The 24,840-nt window shown below is 39.5% G+C and overlaps 1 protein-coding gene across 1 annotated transcript in view; it reads right to left on the bottom strand.

The window, feature by feature from the left end:
• RALGAPA2 (Ral GTPase activating protein catalytic subunit alpha 2) overlaps positions 1 to 23,346 on the bottom strand; it is a 132,924-nt gene extending 109,578 nt beyond the window's left edge. Inside the window, exons 1-4 of the mRNA XM_059828587.1 lie at positions 23,241 to 23,346; positions 14,189 to 14,299; positions 13,483 to 13,532; positions 2,625 to 2,682 (exon numbers count right to left, since the gene is read on the bottom strand). Of these exons, the coding sequence (XP_059684570.1) occupies positions 2,625 to 2,682; positions 13,483 to 13,532; positions 14,189 to 14,299; positions 23,241 to 23,346 (325 nt within the window). The remainder of the gene's footprint in view (positions 1 to 2,624; positions 2,683 to 13,482; positions 13,533 to 14,188; positions 14,300 to 23,240) is intronic.
• Between the last annotated feature and the right edge of the window lie 1,494 nt (positions 23,347 to 24,840).

Genomic DNA, 24,840 nt, shown 5'->3' with positions numbered 1-24,840 from the left:
AAATACCAGGCTAACTGCCGTTATCTTCAAATGTCTGACCTAAAAATCAGAGACAGATTATACATCAAATGCTTCAGTTAAAAAGTGTTTTCAACCCAATTCTGAGAAAAATAACATGATGTAGCACTCAGCTGTTATTTCTCCTGGATTTGTGAATTATGTACATTCCTTAAATGTGATCCTTCCCTCAAGATCTCACCATTTCACGGTATTAAATGGAAATTATTAACATGTATAGCAAATACATATTAATGCATGTGAACATTAAGCAAAAAGCAAATTGTAAGGTACAGCTGTAAATAATTGCATGGCCAAATTTTGTAGCTTATTTATTTGACACACCTAAAAAATTATCCAAATATGACTATTCAAGAGAAGCATAATTATAAAGAATATATTAGCTATAAAACAACTGACTAAAACCAATTTGTTCTGGACTAATTCAGATGAAATGGTAGTAAAGTGGTCAACCAGATGTCTCCTTTTATTTTTGTCAGTGCTAACTGGAAATGTGACAACAGCCCTTTCCTTGACCTTTAACTTCCACTCATTATTTCTTCTGCAACAGCAAATTCATTGTTCTGATAAAAAACATTGCAGCTGATGAAATAGTGCTGGAAACCAAACCAAAACAACAACAAAAAAGTACTACTTAGAAGAAATATAACCCCCCCAAAGCAGCATAAAATTTACTTTAACAAACAGCAAAACAAAATGTTGTGACCACTTTGGTAGCATTCAGAAGCAGAATTTTCAAAGTAGTGATGAATCAAAGACATTTAATTCAGAGAAAATTATCAAGTTAAACTACTTCATTGGATTTACAGGTGCTTTGATTATCAAAATAAATGTATTTCACTTTTCAGTATTTCTGTGCCGTTTTGACTCTAGCTTTATTCGATGTGGTCAAATGAGGAGAGGAATAAATTTTACTTCCTGGCTCCTGCACATGATCACAAGGTCAAAACATTCACTATATAAGTACTGTAGGCCACAGGGAATATTTAAATAATTAAAAAGTTAATTTCAAACTAAAGACAATAAAACTTTTTCCCCCATAGCATTAATGTTCGAATCTAATTTTAAAATCTAGTTGGAAGTCCTATACGAACTATGTGAAAGCTTCTAAAAAACATGATAGTTGTTCAGAAAAATTAATCCTGCTTCTCTTATTTACATTTCCAACGTTCATGAGTTACTAAACCAAGCATGTTAGATATCTATTATCTTTATGCTTAAGAGAAAACAACTATAGCAGAAGAACAGTAAGTGCTTTAAGCCAAGCACTCCAAGTGCATGCCTTAACTAAGTCGGCAACTTTATTTTGTTCTTTTTTATGCATGTGTTGCAATACAATCTTCAGCCCCATGCTTATGAAGCCTTTTTCTGCAGAACACCTGTCCCACAAAGTATGCAGAATGGACAGGAGAATAAGAAAAAAAGCATAGCTTTACTATCTCCAAGACTTCTCTCTGCCAGATGCCTCCTATTCCTTCTCTTGCTTCAGAAGCCAGAATATGTACAGTAAATACTGTAGGAGCGTGGGGAAAGAACGGATAGTCCCTTGGTTTGATCAAGTGAATGGTCAAAGATATCTTGTGTCTGTCATGGCCAATGTCATATTCTAACGTGACGCTTGGCAAATCCTCTGTTATATGAGAATCAGTGAAGACAGCTAGGGTCAAACTTGCAGAAATACTGTGTATTCATAATTTCACCTATAAAGGCCAGTAAAATTATGGACCACTCATTAAAAGAAAATTTGATCAAAAAGAGCTACTATAAAGTTTGTATTTTTGTCCTTAATCTTTTTCCTTCACTACCCCAGCTCTAAACCAGAAAGTCCTCATTTAATTCCCACAAAGAGTGTGACATCTGAGTGTTTCACAAATATTAATGAACTAAACTGCACAGAGAATACAGGAATATCAGAGAAAAAATTAAGCTCCTGATCACTGCAGCAGTCCAATAGTTTGCATTTAGTTTAGCACAGCCTGTGCTCAACTACCAAACAGCCACCTATTCACAGCAGTTGTTTTACAGAATAAATTTCCAGGAGGTGGCAAGGGTCGAGTTCAACACAGTATCTATTGTTAGGCAAAGAGCAATATGTACGAATTTGTATGGGCATCTCGTATATGATCACTTGCAAAAGACTATCATAATGCAAATTTGCAAGAGTCACATACAGATTCCACAACCCTCCTCAATCTTAATTTTTGGTGTTAGTCTGTGAATACAAAGGGAGACCTAATTAGAAAAAGGTGTGTTGGTTTATAAGCCCCATCATCTTGATAGATTCTAGCACATGAAAGAGAAGAAAGGGAAGGGGACCCAGGTAAATCCAAGAGTATAAAAATTTAAAGAGCATTTGTGCAAAATAAAAAAGAAGCAAGTAACCAAAAACACACAAAACAAGGAACACACAGAGCTGTTATAGAAGGTAAAAAGATTTTCAATACGCTTTGAGAATTTTCAGCTGCAAGTCTCATATGAAAGTACTATTTGTGTATGGGCAATACTAAGAGATTCTGTGGTTAACAGGACTTGCAGAAGCGGGGAAGTGACTACAGAAAACATTGATTTTATTTGTACTAGAATGTTTTTAAACCATTCCTTCTTACCTATACTGCGAAAATGCCATCGATAAAAAATCCTCTCAGGTAGTAGCTGCAATATTTTCTGCAGGAAACAAAACTAAATAGTCAAATTTTCCATAATAAACTGGCTCATTCAGAGGATACAGAGAAACTAATACAAGACATAAATGAAATGGTAATGTATACATAGAGAACACAATAGAAAGCAAATACCTATCATAGTAAGGACTGCCCATTACTCTACTCTCTTGTTACAGAGAAAGATACTTGGAATGGTCCTGAATAAACATCATGACACTGTCATGAACTGCTTTCCCCTTCCCACTGTCTTGCAAAACCCCAGTATTCCAGAACATAAACTGATTTCTAATGAAGAAGTTACAGATTTCTAAGCAGCTCACTTTGGGTTACATTTTTCTGAAGTGTCTGGTAATGACTACTGTTAGATTGATACAGTCCAGATTTTGAGCTTCTGTGGCTTAGGTTTGTCTTTTCATTAACTAATGGGGTCTGATCTCCCAGCTAAGGCAGAGATAAACAGCGGTGCAGTTATTTTTACTGTGAGATGATTTACCTGTGTTTTCAGTTGGTGAGTGAAACCGAGCCAAATTACACAAAGCTAGACTCATTTAATTCACAGCACATGCAGTTAATAAAGCACTTATATGGAATAATATGTAGTGGTCTGCCTCTGTAGTTTTGGACTGATCCTAACAGAGGCAGATCAAACAAAGAAAGAGGCTGTGGTCAAACCCATTCCCCTTAGTTTTGTTACGCTACAGGGCACCAACAAAGCATATGCTTAAATTGCTTTGCTTAAGTGCTTTCCTGAATGGAGTCTTATAATCTCAGTTGCAAAGAACAGTTGGGGCTACCAAATGTTGTTCTTTGTCAGTTTAGTGGATGGTAATGCTATTAAATAATCTGGATAAATCAAAACTATTTGCGGGTCTTACTTGGGTAAACATGGCTTTTAAAAGAACTTAAAGTTAACAGGCTCCAAGACACCTTCCCCCCCCCCCCCCCCCCCCCTTTTTAAACTATTAGCAGTATAGACCACGGCTCAGCAAGTAGGTGTATTAGTAGTACAGGACAGCTAACTTACTGCTGCTCAGCCTCTCAAAAAACTGAGAGAACAAACATGGTTTCACATAGATTTCACAGAAAAACGTGTCTGGAACTTAAAACTTTTCAGCTATTGAAATATGAAATTAAGATGACATATTTAAATGGAAAACTATTTTCAAAAGCTACTTTTGGAACTAAAATTAAACAATGTTATAAATGACTAACAGTCAGAGTTCCTTGTAATTATCAAACAAAATCACTAGAACAAACTTCTGCACAACAAAGCGCCATTAAGTTTTCAGAAATACTACATGCAGGATGCAAAACGAATGACAAGTCATTTAAGCAACGGTGACCCATTTGTTGGTCTTTTGCACATAAAAGCTCACAAGAGGAAATAAAGCATCACAGCCAAGAAAGCAAGAATTGGCATTTTAGGCAATCCTTCAGAGACGGCCAACACATGAATCATTATTGCTGTTAAAAACAGTATGCTCGAGAGATGGAATAAGACAGACTTTTTTTATTTTTGACAACAAAGTGCTTCAGAAATTATATACAGCACTCAAAATAGTCTTTTTGAAAATGGAACATTCCTTTCTCCATGGCAGAAGATGGAAGTCACGACAAGTTCACAGACTTAGGGAACTAGACCTCAGGTCACACAAACAGACTGGCCTTCCTTCATATCTTTACCATAGCACATGCTCCCCAAATAGTATTTGGCATTTCTAAAAGTTTACCTAGAATAAAAATGTAAATCAGGCACATCCCTTCTATGTTCTTGACGTATTTTGTTTCAGCATTACTCCCACAGCTCCCTCCCCAGGACACCGTGGCAGCAGGGACTGACGGAGCAGGAGGCTGGTGGCCAGAGGTCTAGCTCCCCGTCCATGGGCAGGAGGAATGCGCTTGGGATGAAGGATCTGACTGGCTAAAAATGAGGCCATGATTCACATTTGGGCTTTACCTGGTAGTTAAGGACCACGTTTCTGCCAATCAGATTGCAGGATCCACAGACAAAGAATTATCATTATCCATCTAAACATTAAAATACTAGCAGCCCACTGCTTTTCACGACTATTTCTGACATTAATCTTTACCTAACTTGGCACAGGGCAGAAAGGAGCTTCTAACCTAAATCATGAATACTTCAAGTCACTGCAAGAGTGGTGGCACTCTACATGCAGACTTTGGTCTGTATCCAGGCACATGTTAGACCGATCACGCACCGCGTGCCCAAAGCGCACAAGGAAAGGCTCCATTAAACAAAACCCTAAGACAAACTGGCAACAAAAAATGGTCTGGATTCAAGTATCAGAATACACTGCAGGGAAGAACCTTCTAACATCTTTACGTTTATTATGGAAAACCAGACAAAAACACATATATTTTGTTTCCATTGTTTAAGTCATTATAAGAAGTACAGTAGATCATTAGAGGAAAACCAATTTCCTTTAGGCCACACTAACAAGATACCTTCAGCTCGTCTTTGGATGTAAATTCTCTCTCATTGGTTTCAAAACACTATCTTTTGAGAACCAATTGTATTAAACTTCAAAAAAAAAAAAATCAAGCATCATTTCTGTATCAGTATGTTTTATTAGAAATTTGTCAAAATCTTGTAATACTACTAGTGAAAATGCATACATTAGTATATTTCAGATGCTACAGTAAAATTCTTTATTGTAAAACAAAAATTGTATTTAGGAAATATGTCCACTAAATGTCTGATGTATACTTAAACACTAGGCATGGCATACTCATGTATTATGAATGAAAGTTTGTAAAAGTAATCTGATGATATACAAATAAATTTTCCTTAGTTGCCAAAAGAAATAATACATATTTCCCAAGAGCTTCAGCAGCGTTCTTAGAGTAATTTTACAGTTTACACATCCCAACCAATTCAGGATCAAAATCAATAACCACCACTTGCTGGTTGTTTCGAAACAGAATAGCTCATTGAAGGAAGCTGGGTTTTACTACGTCCTCTCTGCAAGACGCAAAGCATGTTAACCATTATTTGGGAAAGGCCAGAGGCACGATGGCATACAGTAAAGGCAGTATCTTATATGTTACACAATTTTACCTAAACTTGAACGCAAAGTTCACTTCCAGAAAGTGAACTATGATAAGGTGTAAAGCTGCCTAAGCTGATAAGGTGGCAAAGCTGCATAGTAAAGATCCATTTTGAAAAAGAGCTTAAAAATAACTCTCACATCCGAGTGTTAGTGAATTTTAGGTTATGCCCAGAGAAAACCTGGAAAACAAATGCTGTTGCAGAGTACAACAACTACCAGGAAAAGCAAGCTTAAACTTTAAATTGCATGAAGCTGGGAGGTTTGGAGAAGAAAAGAACGCGTTTGAAGTTTTTTTCTTTAAAAACCCCACAGAATCAAACACCCTTGTCAGGTGACTGAATCAAAATAATTCAAGGGTTGAAATAAATAGTAAGAGGACAAAACTTCCTATCTGAGGAAAGCTTCCATATCCCCAAAACCTTTTCATATAGCAAAAATTGAGACACTGAAGTAATTTCTCATGCTGTTCTCCTTTTCAGCATCTCAAAACCAGGAAAAAATAATGGATGCACTTTGAAAAAATGTGAAGATGTGATTAATCACCTGTACCAAACAGTAAACAGAAGTAATTTTTAAAAAAGCAAATTAGATTGCTAGCATGACAGCTACTACTGAAGATATGAAAGGTTTGCAGCAGATTAGAATGAATATAAATAATCTAAATTCAGATTCCACAGTTGCTCCTGCAATGCAAAAATAAGTTATCATGGTTAAAAGTCTACACTATTAAATAAAAACTTTTGAATGTTACAAGTTAATTCAAAGTTATGGCTAGAAGGCCTTTTAACTAGTAATTTTCTCACTTGTGCATTAGAGTCCCCAGGCTAAGATAGTGTTACAGTGACAGAAGATAGCCTAAGTCATGAACAAGCTCCAGTTGTTGTCCTTTCAACTTAGCATTTCCAATAACATTTTCTACACTCTCCCAACCCTTGGTGTTCTAAAAAAACATATATTGCTATTCCTATAAAACAAATGACAGTTTCTTCCACTCCAGCCTAGACTTTTAGCAATACCGCTGTGAATCCAAACTGGCTATTGACATCTTGTTTCTAGTTTCACAGTACACTAATAAGAAATACTTTAAGAAACCCCACAGTGCGAAATAATATTGCTTTTTCAGAAAACACATAGATCTATTTAATGCTTAGTGCTTTGCAGCATCTATATGGTAATCCATTATAGCACACTTGAAATAGAAATTAGGTATTACTACTGATCAACACATCAGGGTATCTGTCAGTTCTTTTAACTGATTATCCATAGTTCTTTTTCTTCTGGACTTCCTGCATGACTAGGAATAATGTTAAGTTTAAATCTTAGTTTACACAGGATGCTGCTTTTTGAAAGACATATCTCCCTGTTTTATCAAAGTAAAATAAAAAATACCAAGGTTTGTATTTCAACAGATTCACTCTGGCTTAAGCAATACTGCAATTTCTTTTAAAAAGTCTTTTATTTTTGCCAACTTTGTTGAATCATATCAGGATTGGTAGCTTTGTGCCTATTACTGTGTGCTGCACTACCCTGCTGTAGAACGTAGAGAAAGCTAAGGCTGTTATCAAATCTTACACTGAAGATCCCTACAGCCTGAATGTTCTCCAGCTTAACTTACACAAAAGTGAGACAATACGCATTGTTGTTCTGCCTTCCAGAGCTACAAGAAGCTGTTCTGTAACATGCTAATCAGAGTCTCTTATTAAACAACAAGAAAAATGAATGTATTCTTGCTGTTTGAACATGCTCTCAGAGGCAATGTCAATGACAAGTTCAGAATAATGTTCATTCCAGGGGAATTAATTAAACAAAAATAGCTTTTTTTGATGCAACCTGCACATGATAAGGAGTTTCTATTAGTCAGTGGCAGGTGGATCTATTTTAAACCAAGTCAAATGTAGAATAGCTCTCCTATGCCTCTATGTTCAAGTACTGTTTGATAATATCTCCACAAGACTTTCAGAGTGTTCAACTACTAAAATCTGCTAAATTTCTAAAAATGTAGAAATTTTCCAGCTGTTTTAGGTGAAGCCAAGAGCCTAATGAAGTTAGTATACCTGCAGCAGTTCAATCTAAATAAAGGGATACTCCATTTATTGCATCAATAAATTATTTAGTTATTCGTTGAGGGAAAGTGTCTGCCCAAAGCACACAAGATACTTGTTCTTGCCCTAGGCGTAACATTAAACAGTAAGATCTCTGAAGTCGAACATATGCAACATATAGTTAGAATTTACAACAGAATGCTGTAAGAATAACATCAAGGTTATTTTAAGAGCAATAATAGATGAACCAATCAGAATTACGGTAGAACAAACTGTAGATGGTTTGAAAAGTATTTTCCTATGTGTAGGAAAGAAGGGCTATAAGCAATTTTATTGTTATAAACAAATAAGCCCTTTTTACTCTATTGAGGTTGAGAATCAGCCAAGTATGTGTGACAGACTGGAGGTTAAACAGTGGACCTGGTCATCACAGCAGGCACAGGGAACCAACTGAAAAGGTGTAACAGAACCTACAGCCTGAATTTAAAGCTGTGACTCCTAATGGTAATTTGATTTCAAGTGTAAGATAACCTGCAGATGAGGAAATTAAGGCACTGAGCTGTACAGACATGAGGAAAATGCAAATAGTAAAAAGCAAGTTAAATAAAGGGGAAAAGTTCAATAAAAGGGATAATGCCTAGAGATGAGAAACCAGGACCTGTAGCAATAAGAACTCAACAATAACTTGGCTTGATTATTCCTTGTAAAGAATTTTACAAGTACTTTTCACATTGGCCAGTTTCAGTACACAATTTATTTCTGCAGAATTCAATTTTGCTCAGTTTTATTCAAAATGTAGCAAGTAATTAGGAGCAACATCCTAAGATAAGCAAACCACCCTAAGAAAACACTACAGATATTAAAGAACATCCTTTTGCACATTCATAAAAATAGCAACACAGCACTAAAGTCTTCCAAAGAGTTATAAATCAAAAACTGCCAAAAGTGTAACTGATGCAGGTTTTTATGAAATTGAAAATGACCTGCTAAAAATCACCACTGGCTTTGAGACTTGCTTTAAGCTGCTTAACCAATATTGCTAATTCACACAGTAGTCTATATAAAGTAGACCTACAATGTGGTGGAAGAATTAGATATTTAAAATATGCACAGCAATCTTAGTCCAGAATGAGCTGAAGTTATACATTTTAAAAATTATATTTATGTGCATTACTAGGCAGTACTGAAAAAGCAGCTTATATTCCTAAGCTGCGTCAGTGCATAGAGCTATCTGGTCACCCACCACCACAGCAGGTGTTCCTCTGACAGATGCAGTGTATTTACTGCGTGTGGTCTGTAATCTACTTTTCAAAAGGGCTGCTAACAGACTATAGCCAATTATAAACCTATCCCGAATTATCATTAGCAGAACAAGAAACTTGTGCACATCTGCAGGAATAAATTTAGGCTATACAGCTGCTTCTGTAATCGTTACATTCACACTCCGATAGCAGACCAATCCATGTTTCAATGGATTTATACCACCATCTTAATCTGCTGAGTATGTGGCCACTTGTAGTTTATATTTAGATGTGCTTCTAAGGACAACAATACTGTATTAAAACCAGTAGCTACTGCTACAAAATAAAGAGCCTTTAAGAGCCTTCTAAGGAAGGCCAAAACAGACCGCTCTGTCTATTCTGTTTATAACCACAGCTAGCCTCTCCTCATTTCAGCAGGGCAAGAGGCATATGAGGGACAGCTAGGCTTGACAGATAGAAGGGTCTAGGAGCATAATCACAGCAAGGCCAGTATGAGTTGCGTTAGATACCTTTCTGGAGTTACAATTTTGTAGATGCTTAAAAAAAATTGTGCTTACTCTGTTTCCGGATCCAGGGACTCACACTGCTCACGTTTTCACCAAGTTCAAGAAACAAGATGTTCCATACAAAGCATAGACTTACAGAAGTTAAGAGAGTACAGGATAAACAAACCTCTTTGTACAAACTATATGAAAAATACAGTATGCTTTTATAAATAAGGACCCGTAAAACACACGGGCACTTTATATTGTATTAACGTGCACTGGTAAAAAATAAACAAGTAAAACCAACCATAGTGAGAAGCTTTCAGCATACCTATCACCTGTGGGAGGTGGGAGTACCTAACCTATCTTCTCAGCTGTCTGCAAAACTGCAGTGAGACCTGAACTACATAGACAGTATCTGAAAAACTTCTAGCAATAATAGCGGCTACTGTAAGTGACTTTGGGGAGCTTTACTACATTAGAAGGAGTATCTGAAAAATTCTAAGATTAAAGAATTTCATACAGTGAATATGTTAAATCAGTGTAATGAATTTGATGACTGCTTCAGCAGAAGAGATGTGGCTGTTCTTAACTAATAAAGCATAATATAGAGAATGGAAAGAAATTGATCTATGTATTATATCAAAACCATCAGTCTGCTCTTATTTCATTACAGATGCAAAAAAAAATATGCAGTTTCAGAAGAACCAGTATCTGATGCTGCAAGAAAAAAATACTTCATTATAAAAAAAAAAATCCAAGCTTTCACAGTCAAATGATGGCATAATACTTTTACGGGACCTAGAAACTTACATAAATGTAGTGCACCTTTTGTGAGTTCTGTGACACACAGCGCTCAGCTGACAGCTAAAACAAACAATGCCCTCAAAACTGTGATATAAGAAACAATATTAACATCTTCTGAAAAAATACAACAAATCTGGAGATAACTAAGCCTTACCAGAGAAAAAGCAAATTTGTTTTTCACATCATTTTGGCCTTTTAGCTGAAACAGGGAAAAATAATACAGATAATTACAGTTGGTGTATCATGTCATTAATATCTATTTGGAAAAAGACATGGCCAAAGCAGCTTGGAGAATATAAAATTAGATCTAAGAACTTTGTAATATGAATCGTAAAAAAGCACTTTACAAAATGAACTATTAACCTTTCATATTACTCCCTTTGGATTAATATTTCTTCTTTGATTAATATGTTGTTTGATGCTATTGTTGAGTGGCCAAGCTATGTAGCTGATGTGTAAAATTAAGGCTTCAATAAATTACAACTGAATCAACTTAGTTTTCAGAGAATTTGTGGAAAAGGCATTTGTTACTTTTGCTTAATACACACACTAGGTGTCACTCAAGAACAGCAGCAAAACATCCACCAAACTATACCAGAAAAAGCAGAAGTCAATTCCTTTCATAAATATTTTTATTGATTTTTAAACTGTTAACCCTCAGCACCTGGATTCAGGATTTGTTAATCCAGAGTAATTACCTATTTAGCTAATTAGAAGAAATCTCTAGGAAACCTCTGGCTCACACTGACATCAGATTAAATATGGCAAGCTTAACAATCAATTAGTTTTGTTTCCTATGGCTTACAATATGAATGTTTAATTACTTGGCATTTACATTTTTTCTTGTCCTGTATTCAGACTGATGTATTCTTGTTCTGTGCGTTAAAAGGCCCTCTAAAAAGCTGTTTTCCTACAATGCATTAAGTTATCAAGTGTTAGAGTTATAAACAGATTGCAAAACTCACTTCCAGGAGATAAACGCCATGAAGTGGATCACTCCAAATTCCATACAAATATCTTAAACCATTTCTTCTTCCTCAAAGCTGTGGATAACTAGGCTATAATTCTCCTAGATTGGGACCCAAAGCAATACTTTGTTCATATATAACTATGTATTTTTTTCTTATTCATAGACTATGTTCTCCTGATGTTTTTAAGTGGTATTAAACGGGCAGTTATTAGCCACCTGTTTTCAAGACACAGGAGTGTATATTTATTCACTTTAACTGGGTGAGTAACCATTAGCTACTTTCCATTCAATGACATAGCCACAGAAATTTTATTAATTATTCCAGACCACAGAGTAAGTATATTAATAAGCTCCCATTAAATTGCACAGCCTTGCTCAGCAAATCAGGTGATACCTTCTCCACTGGGGGTGGGGAGAGAAAAGGAAGAACAATTTCTCCTGCCCCAAATCTGGTCCCAGCAGATAGATGAGCTCACATTCTTTTAACACTGCCTCATGCAAAATCCTAAAGCAGACTCTTTTCCTAATATCGTAAGTAGCAGAAAATACAATTTGATTTTCAGAATTTAGTCTGAAAATGCAGTCTTGTAGTTAAAGGAGCAAAGGGAAGGAGAAGAAGAAAGGGGAGATGAACTCACTACATCATAAAATTCAGAAGATGAGACCACAAAAATCCAGGATTTCATGTCATCATTTTCATGGCCATTTTTCATATTACAGGCATGTTAGGCTAAACAGCATCATTCTTATTGTCAATATAAATATTATTCTAACTACAAACTATACAATAATGCAATAAATGAAGCCTTATATTTCTGAGGTTTTTGTTTTGGGTTGGGTTTTATTTTCCATTTTTAGAGAGAGGGATAAGAGTTGAGAACATTTAACCTTCATTTTAATTTCAATTTCTAGAGTTCCATTGAAAGTTTTTTTTTCTACTACCTCTACCAAAAAATAACCCAGAATATAAACACAGATTAAAATTTCTATGATGCAATACTCAAGTGAAAAGTTAGTAGTTGGATTAACAAAGAGAAATCAACAGAACATGCATGTATTTACCCTTAAGAAAGAAGTCAGGCCAGTTACTTAGCTAATGAATTGTTAAAAAAACCCCAAAAACAGCAAAAGGCACCACTGATCTCTGACTTCAGAGACAGGTAGAGCTTATGCTAAGACTTCTGGTGTGCATTCTAAAAACTTTTTTATATGTTAGGCTTTCATCTGGTCCAGTGAAATTTTCTCACATCCAGATATATTTAGGTAATAACTCTAATTAAAGAGGTCCCTTGGAAAATGATCTATCACAGTCTATTCTTCTTTAAATTAAAGACATCCTAATTTGACTACACAAAAGTTAACCAGGTAGTATTTCCTCCCTACACCTTCAAATGCTAGACCAACATTGCTGGGAAGGATATGCTTCTGGAAGTAAAAGACGGTCCACTGAATTTAAAAAAAAAGTTAAACAAATTAACATTTCACACACTCAGATCAGACTGATATGCAGTAGTTGACAAGTCTTATCCTTTTGTTTTCCATGTCCTGCAAGACCAAATACTGCAATCATAATAGACGCCTCCATCTGAAAGAAGTAGAGCCCAAACTCCTGCTGTGACACATTCAAAATAAACATAACACTGAACTTCATACTGACAAAGCATAAGGAAAAAGTACTGTTGTTTTGAACTAGCCCCCTCCCCCCCCCCCCCAAAATACAGAAGCAAGAACATATTTAATTTGAGAAAAAGAAAAAAGAAAAAAGGCTATTTTGACAGCTTTAGCCTAACAGGCTATGCAACTATTGATCACTTGCTCCCAAATTCTACTGAAAAACAACAGGAAATTTTCAAAAAGTTGATCCTCAGTTCCTTAGGACAGATATATTACTGCATGATTTTCAAGCCATTTTCATAAAATCTCTTAACTCTGGATATTCATTCAATCAACATTCCCATTGCATAATACATTTTTTTATTGTTGTTGTATCTGAAAACCTAATGCATACCCTAGTTCTTTTCTGCCTTTCACCTTGTATAGTCACGGACACATACTGTCATTTTGAGCGATACCTGGTTTCACCCCTCATTGTAAAGGTGTAAGTAAGCATATAATGACAATGAGATTTAAAATAAAAATTAGTTTCATGGTATGGAAAACTTACTTCAAAAAGAAAGAGAATGGAGTCCAGCTCCTCCCTTTGTGATTTATTCCCTGCAAGACAGAAAACAATATTGTTTGCCATAAATACATGGTATGAGACAGACGGCAAAATTACACTCTTGTTATTCAACTGAATTCAAAGATGTTGCACTCTGTTTATTTTTCTGCATCTTTTATCTAATATCAAGAGAGCAAGATGTCTCCAAACTTCAGTGCCTCTCTCTCTTGATCATGAATGAGGGACAACTACAGTCCCAGATCTGCAAAGCACTCTCATTGTGCTCATCTCCAAGCAAACGACTATTCCTACTGACGTATCTTCAACATAGAGATTTGTTCTGTGGATCTCTGACAATGTTTCAGTTGAAGAGACATCTGCTTAATTGTAGGATGAAGGCCTTCAATACTTCAAAACAAGATGAGAGGATACATATATAAATGCTCAAGAACTGATTTTTGTGCTGAAATGACACTTAAAGCCATAAAAATGTATTTAGAATGCTTTTCACATTTCAGAGAACAATTTTCCATGCTCGTCTCTGATACCATAAAATTAAAATATTAACACTAATACTGTACTGCATGAAACTATTAATGCAAATATAGATAATTGTGGACTATATAATCATTAGATAAGCTCTAATAGAATGCTTTTGAGAACAATTAAGGAAAACTGACTCAATTGCTGGCAAAACTCTACAACCTACCTTTTTGTTTCAAGCTATTTTCCAGTGTTATGAAGTTTTCATAGAATATAAAATAAATTTGAGAATAATTGTTCTCAAAAAATTGCTTCAGGTCACTTCCATCCACAATATCTGAAAAGAGGAATAAATAGAGTTATTGCACAACATCAGAAAGCCGAAAATTGTTGTCTTCATGCAAATTTAGTATGAGAGAATGAAATAAATGTAATACGAAACAATTTTAGTGACTTCATTATATATTCTATACCAAATTTCTATTCCGTCTTTGGAAGTAAAATAGGGAAATTTCCATTTTAACTTAATTTATAAAAGTTTGCAGTGTGGCTTAGGTTCTTTTTCTTTAGGTTTTTTTTTTTTAATGGAAAACAAAGAAAAAAAGATGGGATGTGTCTTAGCTCTCTAACCAAATCGCTTCTGTATCATCAAAACAAGCAGGTACTTTTGGAAAAAACAAACACCAGCAATAATTTCTGTATGCAAAATGCAAATCCAGTTCTTAAATCTATCTGACAAGCAGATCAATTCAGAAAACAGCATATTTCCAATCCATTTAAAAAAATAATGGAAATCCAAGCATGCATCACTCCCCTGTGCCTTAACTTAGGTCTAAAATTTGAAATAAGTTTATTTTTTAAGAAGAAAAAAAATCTAATGTTTTCTAAATCTGACACTTGCAAAACACACTTTAACTTCATGTGTTTGTTCTTTATTGTAACTGATTTGGTCAAGAAAAGATAGATGATTCCACCCAGAATTAAGAGGATAAAGGGCAAGAATTATTAAAAACACGTCTTCTCACTGAAGTTTCACCTCTCAAGAAACCCATTCATTAATCAAGACAACAAAGCTGATTGCAACAAGACGACCCAATAATATCACACAGCTACGGAAGAAAGAATTACTTTAGCCTTGGACAATTTTTTTTTTTTTTTTTTTTTTTAATTAATACCTTTTCAGTAGTAAGGCCTTGTTTGGTTGCTCGTACTATGGAAACAATTAGTGCATGGAAACTCGTTTACATGATACTTGTTTCCTACAAACTACTGGTCTTGAATTTGCAAGCTAAGTGCAATTATTCCTCTCTATGAATGCGTTCTGTTAAATACAACTCTAGGAGAAAACAAGGCTTTCATTTACAAGGATCTCATATGAACGAATGAAGTCATTAAAATCTAAACAAAAAGGAAACTTTCCCTTTAAATTGTGAAAGGAGGAGAAAGGAACTGCCTAATCAAAGTAAATTCTCCTTTTCTATAAATGTGGCATTTCAGTGGTGACTCATCTGTTATTCTGATGTAATCATGCATTCTTACAGCTACATCCTTTTCCTATTGAACTACTTATTCCTTATATTCCTTCACAAGATATATAGGAAAACAATTTCTAACCTTAAAAGAAGCCGACAACAATACTCCCATTTACTACCCTAAGAGTAGATATTCACTCGGAAAGTAAGATTTTCTTGCAATTCTGCATGCAAGTTGTCATCCTGATACCACTGCCCGCTTCACCTACAAAAATCCAAAACATATCAAACAAGCCACACACCCAGTAATTCTAATTCTCAGTCAGAGATACAGCTTTCTTGGTCATTTCACTACCGAACTCCTTACTTTCTGTATACATTAAGAAAACACCATTTATCTACTCCTTCACCATGCATGTGTTCATGGTGACGAGCAGTGGGAAGCAGCGCTGACCATGAATGTTTCACCCTGCTCCTCTGGGCACAGGAGAGGCGGGCGACGTCTTCACCTGATAAACCGACCTCTGGTTGGTAGAAGGACCAGCCAAGCTGGTGACAACACCCTCTCCAGCAGTCTCTCTCCCCTCTATGTCACGCTGGGTTGCAGGGAAAGCATCTCCAGACAGGCAGCACCACGGCAAGCACATCTGAGTCTCACACGCTCCTTTACTGCTCTCTTGCTTCGGCTCTCCCCACAACTCAGGTTCTCCCACCCACTTCGCCAAAAGACCATTATCACAGACAGAGACCATGACAAGAAAGACTCCTTCTCAAGAGCTCTTGATTTACTAAAAGTTGGCAGGAAGCCCAAGACAGTAACTTGGATCACTACTATATACATGTTTAACTTGTAGCAGGATAAGGCTCATTCTTCTGTTTTTCAAATGGGAGACAACAGTGAAAGTTTCATGCACTATTTATCATTTAAGACACTAAGATAAAATACTGACTTCTGGCAAATCACATTGACTGAAGAAGTATTTATAAGCATTCAAGGAAATTAAACGGCAAGGTTGGGACTGAATTGCAGGTATTAGGTTATATTTTTATATTTGTATTTTTATATTCACTGATAAATAGCTCTCAGATGACTACTGTTGAAGACAGCCACCTAGTGAATTCAAAACTGAGCACTAAAATCTAAGGCAAGCTGGCAATCATTATCAGCCATCAGATACATAATGGCTTTCCAAAACATGGATAATCTAATTCCATTCCCCAAACAAGGATAGGTGATCCATTGGCTAATGCTTCTGATGAACACATTACAGCTTTTACAAGCAACTTATAGGAAATAGCGAGACATTCATGAGGGTACACACGACATTTCTTCAATATAAAATATGAAACAGTTGGCTCATTAGATGACTGCAAGTCACCCTTCCTTGCCTTACTACTTAAGCTTAAAATTTAGGAAAACAAACTACTCACGTACCGTTTAATAAGAATCTGAGTTTATTGCCAACCTCTCATTACTCTTCCTCATATAAAAAAAATCTAGAAGGGACAATAATCATGACCTTACCACACCAGCCTTCCTTTTATTTTCTGTTAACTACCAAATGCTATTGCAGTCGTTTAAGTAGTTAGAAATCCTCCCTTAACTTCATGGACTTCCAAAGTCACTTGGCTTTATATTTTTTATACAAAGTTTTCTCAGTCATGAGGGGTCTTCTTTGTCTCCAGTACTTGAAAAAATAAAGGAGATGAAGAGACAACTTTGCAGTCATACCCTGGTCAATGATAAACTTTTATTACTAGCCTCACCCCAGTAAATACATACAATTTTACTTACCTTCAAAAAAAAAAAACAAACCACACCACCCCAAAAAAACCCCACACTTTTTCAGATTAGAGCTTTCAATGCTAAATAAAAGCCTAGAAGATAATTTTCGCTCTTTTTTTCAAAGGAATGTCAGCATGGAAACATACCATTACTAAAAAAACCTCCAATTAGAACAATTTCTAAAATAATTTTAACATCTCAAATTTCCCATGAAATCTAAGGAACAACTGCTGTTCTAAATTCAGCAAGAAGTTTGGAAGCATTCACTTTTTAATGTCTCTAAATGAAAATTTCTACTAAGCTTGTATTAATCTAGCTGTACAGAACTGTGCAAGCCAAGACAGTGCCATAACTAAAAAACCCCACTACTCTCCTTTATTCATTTTTGATTGAGGCAGTTAAATGAAAACCATGGTTTTTCTTAATTTATATTTTTAAAGACAAAGATTAAGGACTGCACTTGGTAACATAACAAATTTCATAATCAATCTAAACTGAAGTCTGTGTGTAGCCTTATCAGATCTACCATACATTCATCCACTGCTCAACAGAGAAAAGGGTAAAAGCAACGGACATGAGCAGCACCCCACATCTGTTAGCAGTAGTACTCCTGACACACACACCCCAAAGCACAGAACCACCATTTTCCAGTTCAGGATTTAAATGAGATCCTTCAATGACACAGCTGAAACATGTAAAGTCACGTAACTCCGAAAACAGCCCAGCTTTTACACATGCATCCAGGAGTGAAGTGCTACAGCACAGGCTCTGAAGTGCATGTTATTAATTCAAACACCAGCCAGCACCCAGTCTTCTGATGCACAATTTAGTCCATTAGTACGCTCAAAACCAAGCGTGAGCACATACATAGTCTAACAACCCACCCCAGCAAATATCCAAGCTCACGATCCAGACAATCCACTAATCTGCAAGACAATTTGGGTTTGGCAACTGCACCAAATTGGTGCTACTTTCAAAACAAGGTTATCATCCTTAAGATTATTCAGTATAAAAAACCTGAAAATCCAGCCCCTTAATTCAACTTAATTGTTGTCACCATCTTCCAGGCAGCTTGCAGCATATTCAAGAGCAGCAATGGGTAAGCTCCCATTTTTTCCTGTTTCTAAGTGTAATGTGAATGGTGGTGGCCAACTTAAATCACCAGAGTTCAGAGACTACCTACAGACTGACTTTATAATTTCCAGCCTTAAACAAACAGAGTTCTCAGGCAAATCACACTCTGAAATTAGTAAGAATAACAACGCCACGAAGAAAAGGCTTACCATATTCATGAAATAAAAACTTAAAGTATCATACTTCATCCCGTTTTATGCATGAGCAAAGAGTGACATCATCTAGACTACTGGAGAACCACAGCAGACAGTAGCTGTTATTCCTATTGCACCATTATTCATAAATGATACTGTGTCATGACAGAGCAATTTCTGAAACCAGAAGAAAAATTCAAGGGAAATACACTAAGCCATGCAAAGATGCTAAACTAAACATTTCAATTGTACCTGAGGAGAAAACATTGAAAGAGCTGTTTCAATAAAAAAAATAGTATTTTTACCCAAGAACAGTCACAGAAACAAAGTCTTAACGAGCAGAGATACATTTTTATGCTAAAAACAGTCCCACAAAAACTACTCTGGGAAACAGTGTAGAGGGCTTTTTTTGGCCAATTTATGGCCAAATTACGGCCAATCAATGTGAAAGAGCCAAACTTGTACATTGCCACCACCATTTAGAAGACCATCATTTTTCAAGTCTATCCTAAAAAAAAAGACTACGCTATTGACACTTCCACACACTGTATTTGGAAAAAAGTTCCTACTGACTTCATGAAAGTTCTGAAAGTTAGTACATCTTTATAGCAATAAAAAAACAAAGGAAATTTTCTGGTCATTTACCTAACACAAGCAAACATCCACTTTAAAATAATGTTGTTATTCTGGTTAGCATTTTGTATTGTCAGACAGGTAGACTACTCCACAGGAGCAGGAACTCAGATCCTAAGGGGCATTAGAGACTTGAGAGATGTTACAAGCAACACAAATTTAAAGGAAATCTTTTCTTTCCATTTGGGTACTGGACAAACTTACACAGATGGGAGCTAAGAGACCTGAAGCAATCAAAAACTGGGTGTTATTGAACCTGGTGCTCACACAACCCCTTATTTACGGAAACACACATTCCTTTCCCTCATCCCTCCCCTATTATCATCTTTTCTCTGATTTTTATCCTCCTACATCAGTAGGATCTCAGAAGAGTAACTGTCATTTTGTTTACAATTTAATTCCTGTGATTTAAAACTAACAAAGGAAGAAAAGATGGCATCTCCTAAGGAAACACAGAAACAGGAACAGTTATTTTGAGAACATGTGCCACTGTGGCTCGGGTGGAGTAGTTGGGGACTGTGAGTGTGGGGTGGGAGGAACACAGAGACACGCACATTCCTACCCCTGGCCAGCGCAAGGAGTGCCACACTTAGGGGGGAAAAGAAAAATAAAAAGAAAAAAAACCAAAGAAATATTTTTGAGCCTCTGTTCCAAAAGCTTTGTCTTCCTTAAATACAGAAGTTCTTACCATGTGTTGCTTCATTTTCTGTTCTGAATAATACCATAAAACACACACTTCCAACGATATCTATGAAGATACTATCTTCAGAAAGCCACTCCCATATTATCTAGAATGTTTACATTGACATTCTCAAAAGCAGACATCTCAGGAACATAACCAGAGCCTGCTTTGACATAGTCCCTGCAATAAAACATACCCACTAGAAGACAGCCAGCTGTCATATCACAGCACTTCAGCCAATAAGCCACTAATATGCTACCCAGCCCTCCGGCACTGATAACAATTTTCACTTAAAACCAATGTTCAGTAATAAGTTTAATCAAAAAATCAGGTCACTATCTCCAAATGTAACAGACGCTTGGAAGAAAAGCTATTTCCTGAGAAGTGACGGGTGTATTTTTCCACCCTTGCCAACTGGGTAATAAGTATCTTAACAGAAAACCACCAGACAACACCACCTTCTGTACCATCTGCTTTGGGACATAAATTAATTTCGTCACGCTAATAGGCGTATTTTCCCATTTGTTCCACTCGTCAGGTCCGTCACAGGAGCCTGACAACCTCCTCTGTACCGCACTGGCACACAAAAACGTAACATTCTCATAAGATGGGTATAACCAAGAGCCATAGCAAGTCCAGTATTTCACCTCAAACTAGTCATGTCTTGGTTTCAGGCATGTCTTTCTGAGAGGCTGAAAGGGGAACATTAACAGAAAGTTACTATATTTCTTATTTCTTCAAGTCCATTTATTTTAGTGAGGCTGGTGGAAAAGGAAGAAAAGTAAGGTGTGCGAGCTCGCACGACAGTCTCTTAGACCAGTCTTTCTCAGGATGGTTTCACAAAACATTCTAAACCTCATCTCGTAAACAAAGAATTTCACAAAAATTTTTTACGATTAAATTTGACATTATTTTAATATTGTTTGTACAGCACATGAGCAGGCAGACATAGACAGTTAAAAGGCATATTATAATGCAGGTAAGGTATCTTCTCCTGTCTTTTCAAATTCCTGCCCTTAGGCACTTAGATACATAGGACGATTTAAAAAAAAAACAAAAATAAGCAAAAAAAAAAATTTTATATACCTCCAGTACAAGAAATGTACACATTTGGTCCCCAGAGGGATATTAACACAAAACTGACCACCAGATTGCTAACTACAGAGATTTTTTTACATACACTTGTAGAATAGGAGGAATTTATAACCAGAGCAGTCACATACCCTTCACTCACAGCTAACTCTAAAGCAAAGGTTCAATACTGTTCACAAAAAATGTGAAGACTGCAGGTGCTGAGGGACTCTAACACATGAGCCTCTCATCTCCCACCAGCAGGCACCGTTGTCAGAACTGCTCTACTTGTGAGTCCAAATTGTGAAGCTTAAATATCTACAGATTGGGCGTGTCGACCTTACACGTATTGTTGCTCAAAAGATGAGCAAGACCTGGACAATTTTAGAGTGTGACACAAGACCACTTAGGGATTTGACCAGCACTTTGTCTACTTATCAATAACCCACAAAAATAGCTTTTTCAGATTAGCTAGTTAAATGCAGTAGATCACAGGGGAATAACGTCTTCAAAGCAGAGTGATGGTTACTCACACCTGTAAGGAACATGTCCCCAAAAAATCAGCAGGATGCCCATAATAAACTAAACTATCACAGGCTCTTACAGACTCTTCCACTCACTCGTTTCCACGCTCTCACAGAGTACAACCTTCTCAAAGGGACCATCCCGATGGAGACTAATCGCTACTTTTCTCGCTCAGGATCACGGTCAGTGTCCTCACCACAAAAGCTCCTCGCTTTGCTATGGTACATTCAAAACTTCTTTCGTATATTTTCTCCTATCAGTGGAACGTCACAGGAAAAAGCTTTTAATCTCAAACTCAATCTCGAGCACCACTGATGAGCGTACGCTGCAAACCACAGCGAGGTTCCTCAGTGCAAGTCTTGCAGCCGGGTGCAGGTACCAGGCGGAGGACTGAAGGGGAGCACGCCCTTGCTCTGCAAGGCCTGAGCTGCTTGCTGGGCAGTAACTCCAGCTCCACGCATCCTTCACACCACCGAGCGCAAGCACATAGGGGGTCCGGCGGGGAACATAATGAATGCTGACCGACCAGAGAGCAGCTCCTCAGCAGAAGATAGAGTGCCCAACTTCTGCTCCCTCTCGATGAGCCACTAACCTCAGGCCCTCTCCTCCAGCCACTTATTCACTCCCCACAGCTCGTAACACAACATCTTTGAGGCTCCCACATACCTGCCAAACTTGACTGAAACAGTAGACTAAAAAATTATTAGGGTACATAAGACCTACCAATCAGATCATTTTTTCCACCTTGTTTCTCAGGAGAACAATCTAAGAATCAGATAAACAAATACTGTCACTGATTCTCCTGAACTGGGACAGTGCACAAAAACTCTTAAAAGGGCCTTTTCCTCCCACAGTTTGCTGACTAACAGAGAACACAAGGCCACCCAAATCCTTGCAAATCATAGCTCATAGCTGAAACACATCAACTGGTTTCAATGTTCAGCATAAAGAGACCAGAGTTAAGGCTTCAACTGTAAGGGGACATTAGAGAGAGAGAGAGGTTCAACCTTGCCACAGACATGGGAAGGGCATCACAAAATACCATTACATGACAACCTTTAAACTTTCTTTTTTTTTTTTAATAAAAAAAAAAATTAAAAAACCCAAAGTAGTCTTGTTGACAAGAGCAGAGTTTCTATGAATGCATCTTCTGAAAAACCCTGCAAGAAATACATTGACATACTATTGTGTACCCAAACGACAATGCTGCATCACAAACACTTTGACACTGGGCGACACAGGTTTCCAAAGCCAGAAGCAGCAAAATGCATCAGTAACTTTCCCTAACAGCTCCTGTAACTTTGAAGGGACGCTCACTGCTACCTTTGAACGGCTATAACCACGGCAGCTTACAGAGCTCCCCAAACCTGCAAAGGAAGCTTTCAGAAAGCTGAGGGAACCTGAGGCAGAAAAGGGTATCTTCAACACGGGCTGCCTATGAGACGTTCTTATCGCTCAGTTTTACTCTGTCTTGAGGACAACTCTTGCCCAGCCGCCCCAAAGAGCATTATAAAACGGCTCGAGGCGCACCGAAGGGTGAGGAGATACGCGTGTCCAGCCAACCGCCCGCGGCTCCGAGATCTGCGCTGGCGACCGGCGGGCACCGCCGGCAGCTTCCCCCTGAGGCGGCGAGAAGCGGCCGCCTCCCGCGCTCCCCGGCCGCTCCCCTGCCCGGGGTCTCCCCGGCCGCCGTCGCGGCGGGCTGCGGCTGGATGGGGGAAGACGCGAAAGCGAGGAGAAGCCCCGAGGGGAACCCGGGGCGGGGGGCTCCCCGCCCCCCCCGCGCCCCTCACGGCGCGGCGAGAGACGGCTCAGCGCGCCGCCGGCCGCCCCCCACTCACCCAGCAGCGCCCGGAGGTGCTTGAGGCGGGTGAGCACGTCCCGCTTGGGGTCCAGCGCCTTCTGGGTGGATTTCCTGACATCGGCGTGGCCCTTCCTGGAGAACATCGCGGCTCGGGGCGGGCGGGCGGCACCCGCCGGCTGAGGGGAAGGGGCTCCCCTCGGGGCCGCGGCGGGTGCGGGCCGCGCGCGGCCGTTCTCCGCGGCAGGGGCTGAGGGCCCGGCGGCCGGGCAGGTGCGGCGGACAGGCGCCCACAGCCCCGCCCGCTACGGCCGCGCCGCCCCGGGCTGCGGGGAGGGAGGGCAGAGGATGGGAGCGTCCCCACCGGGCGACCGAGCTCGCCGCCCGCCGCCGCCGCCGCCGCCGCCGCACGGGTGGGCGTGCCAGCACGGAACCGGCCGGCCCCGCCGCCGGCTGACCGCCCCCCGCCCGGGCCGCCACACTGCGCAGCCGCGCCGCCGCAGCCCGGGAAGACTACAGCCCCCGGCGTGCCTCGCGGCGGGCGGCTCCGCGCGGGGCACGCCGGGAGCTGGAGGCGCCGCGGCTGGCGGGGCGCCGTCGCCTTTGACGTCACCCTCGCGTCGCCCTGACGTCACCCCCCAGGGCCTGCCCGACGAGGCGGCCGTGCGTCAGCCCCGTTGGCGCTCTGTAGCCCGAACCCCGCGGGCACCTCACGCTCTGTGGCACCTGCAGGGCCCCCTGTCCCCCTGGGGCTGCCGCTCGCCGCAGGCGGGCACGGCCGTGGCCCGTCAGCACCCCTGGGCCCGTCAGCACCCCTGGGCCTGTCAGCACCGCTGGGCCCGTCAGCACCGCTGGGCCGGTCAGAGCCCGCTGGGCCCGTCAGCACCCCTGGGCCCGTCAGCACCCCTGGGCCCGTCAGCACCGCTGGGCCGGTCAGAGCCCGCTGGGCCCGTCAGCACCCCTGGGCCCATCAGCACCCCTGGGCCCATCAGCACCCCTGGGCCCGTCAGCGCCCGCTGGGCCCGTCAGCACCCCTGGGCCTGTCAGCACCCCTGGGCCCATCAGCACCCCTGGGCCTGCCCGGCGCTTGCCAGCACCAACTTTGGGCCTCCAGCTCAGCATCTGGGTCATCTGCTTCCACGTACTGAGGCCACAACGCTCCTGTGGCACCAGCCAGGACCAGTGAGACCACCAAAGGTAGCAGTGCCAAGGCCATGCTGGGTGCGGAATCAGGTTTGTGTGGGGCTGGGGTCAGCGATGGCCAGGGACGGGGTTTCCGGGGAGGCGGAGCGGAGCTGGGAGAGCTGTGTGAATCCCTGAGGCAGGGCCGTGCGCCTGCATGTTAGAAATGGACGCGCCGTTGGGAACTGGCACTGAGCAACGCTCAGTTTTCTTTATGGGAAAAACTTTCATGTTTTGAATAACTGCTTGCACTGTAAACAGTAAGTGCTGTCTTTACCCTCGTGACACATAGAGAAGGTAAAAGATGGAGCAGATTCATAGTTACGCAACAAGAGCAGGACTTGCCCCAGAATTAGAAGCCAGCAGGGTTTCAGTTGAAGGCCCTCAGATCCTCTCAGTAAAAATCCTGGGTAGAAAAGTAAATGTTAGTAAGGCAGGATGAAGTCCTAAAAAAGAAT

This window comes from Gavia stellata, chromosome 23 (genome assembly GCF_030936135.1).
Source record: "Gavia stellata isolate bGavSte3 chromosome 23, bGavSte3.hap2, whole genome shotgun sequence".
NCBI lineage: Eukaryota > Metazoa > Chordata > Aves > Gaviiformes > Gaviidae > Gavia > Gavia stellata.
The sequence above is the reverse complement of the archived record's forward strand: the minus strand, read 5'-3'. Positions and strand labels throughout refer to the sequence as shown.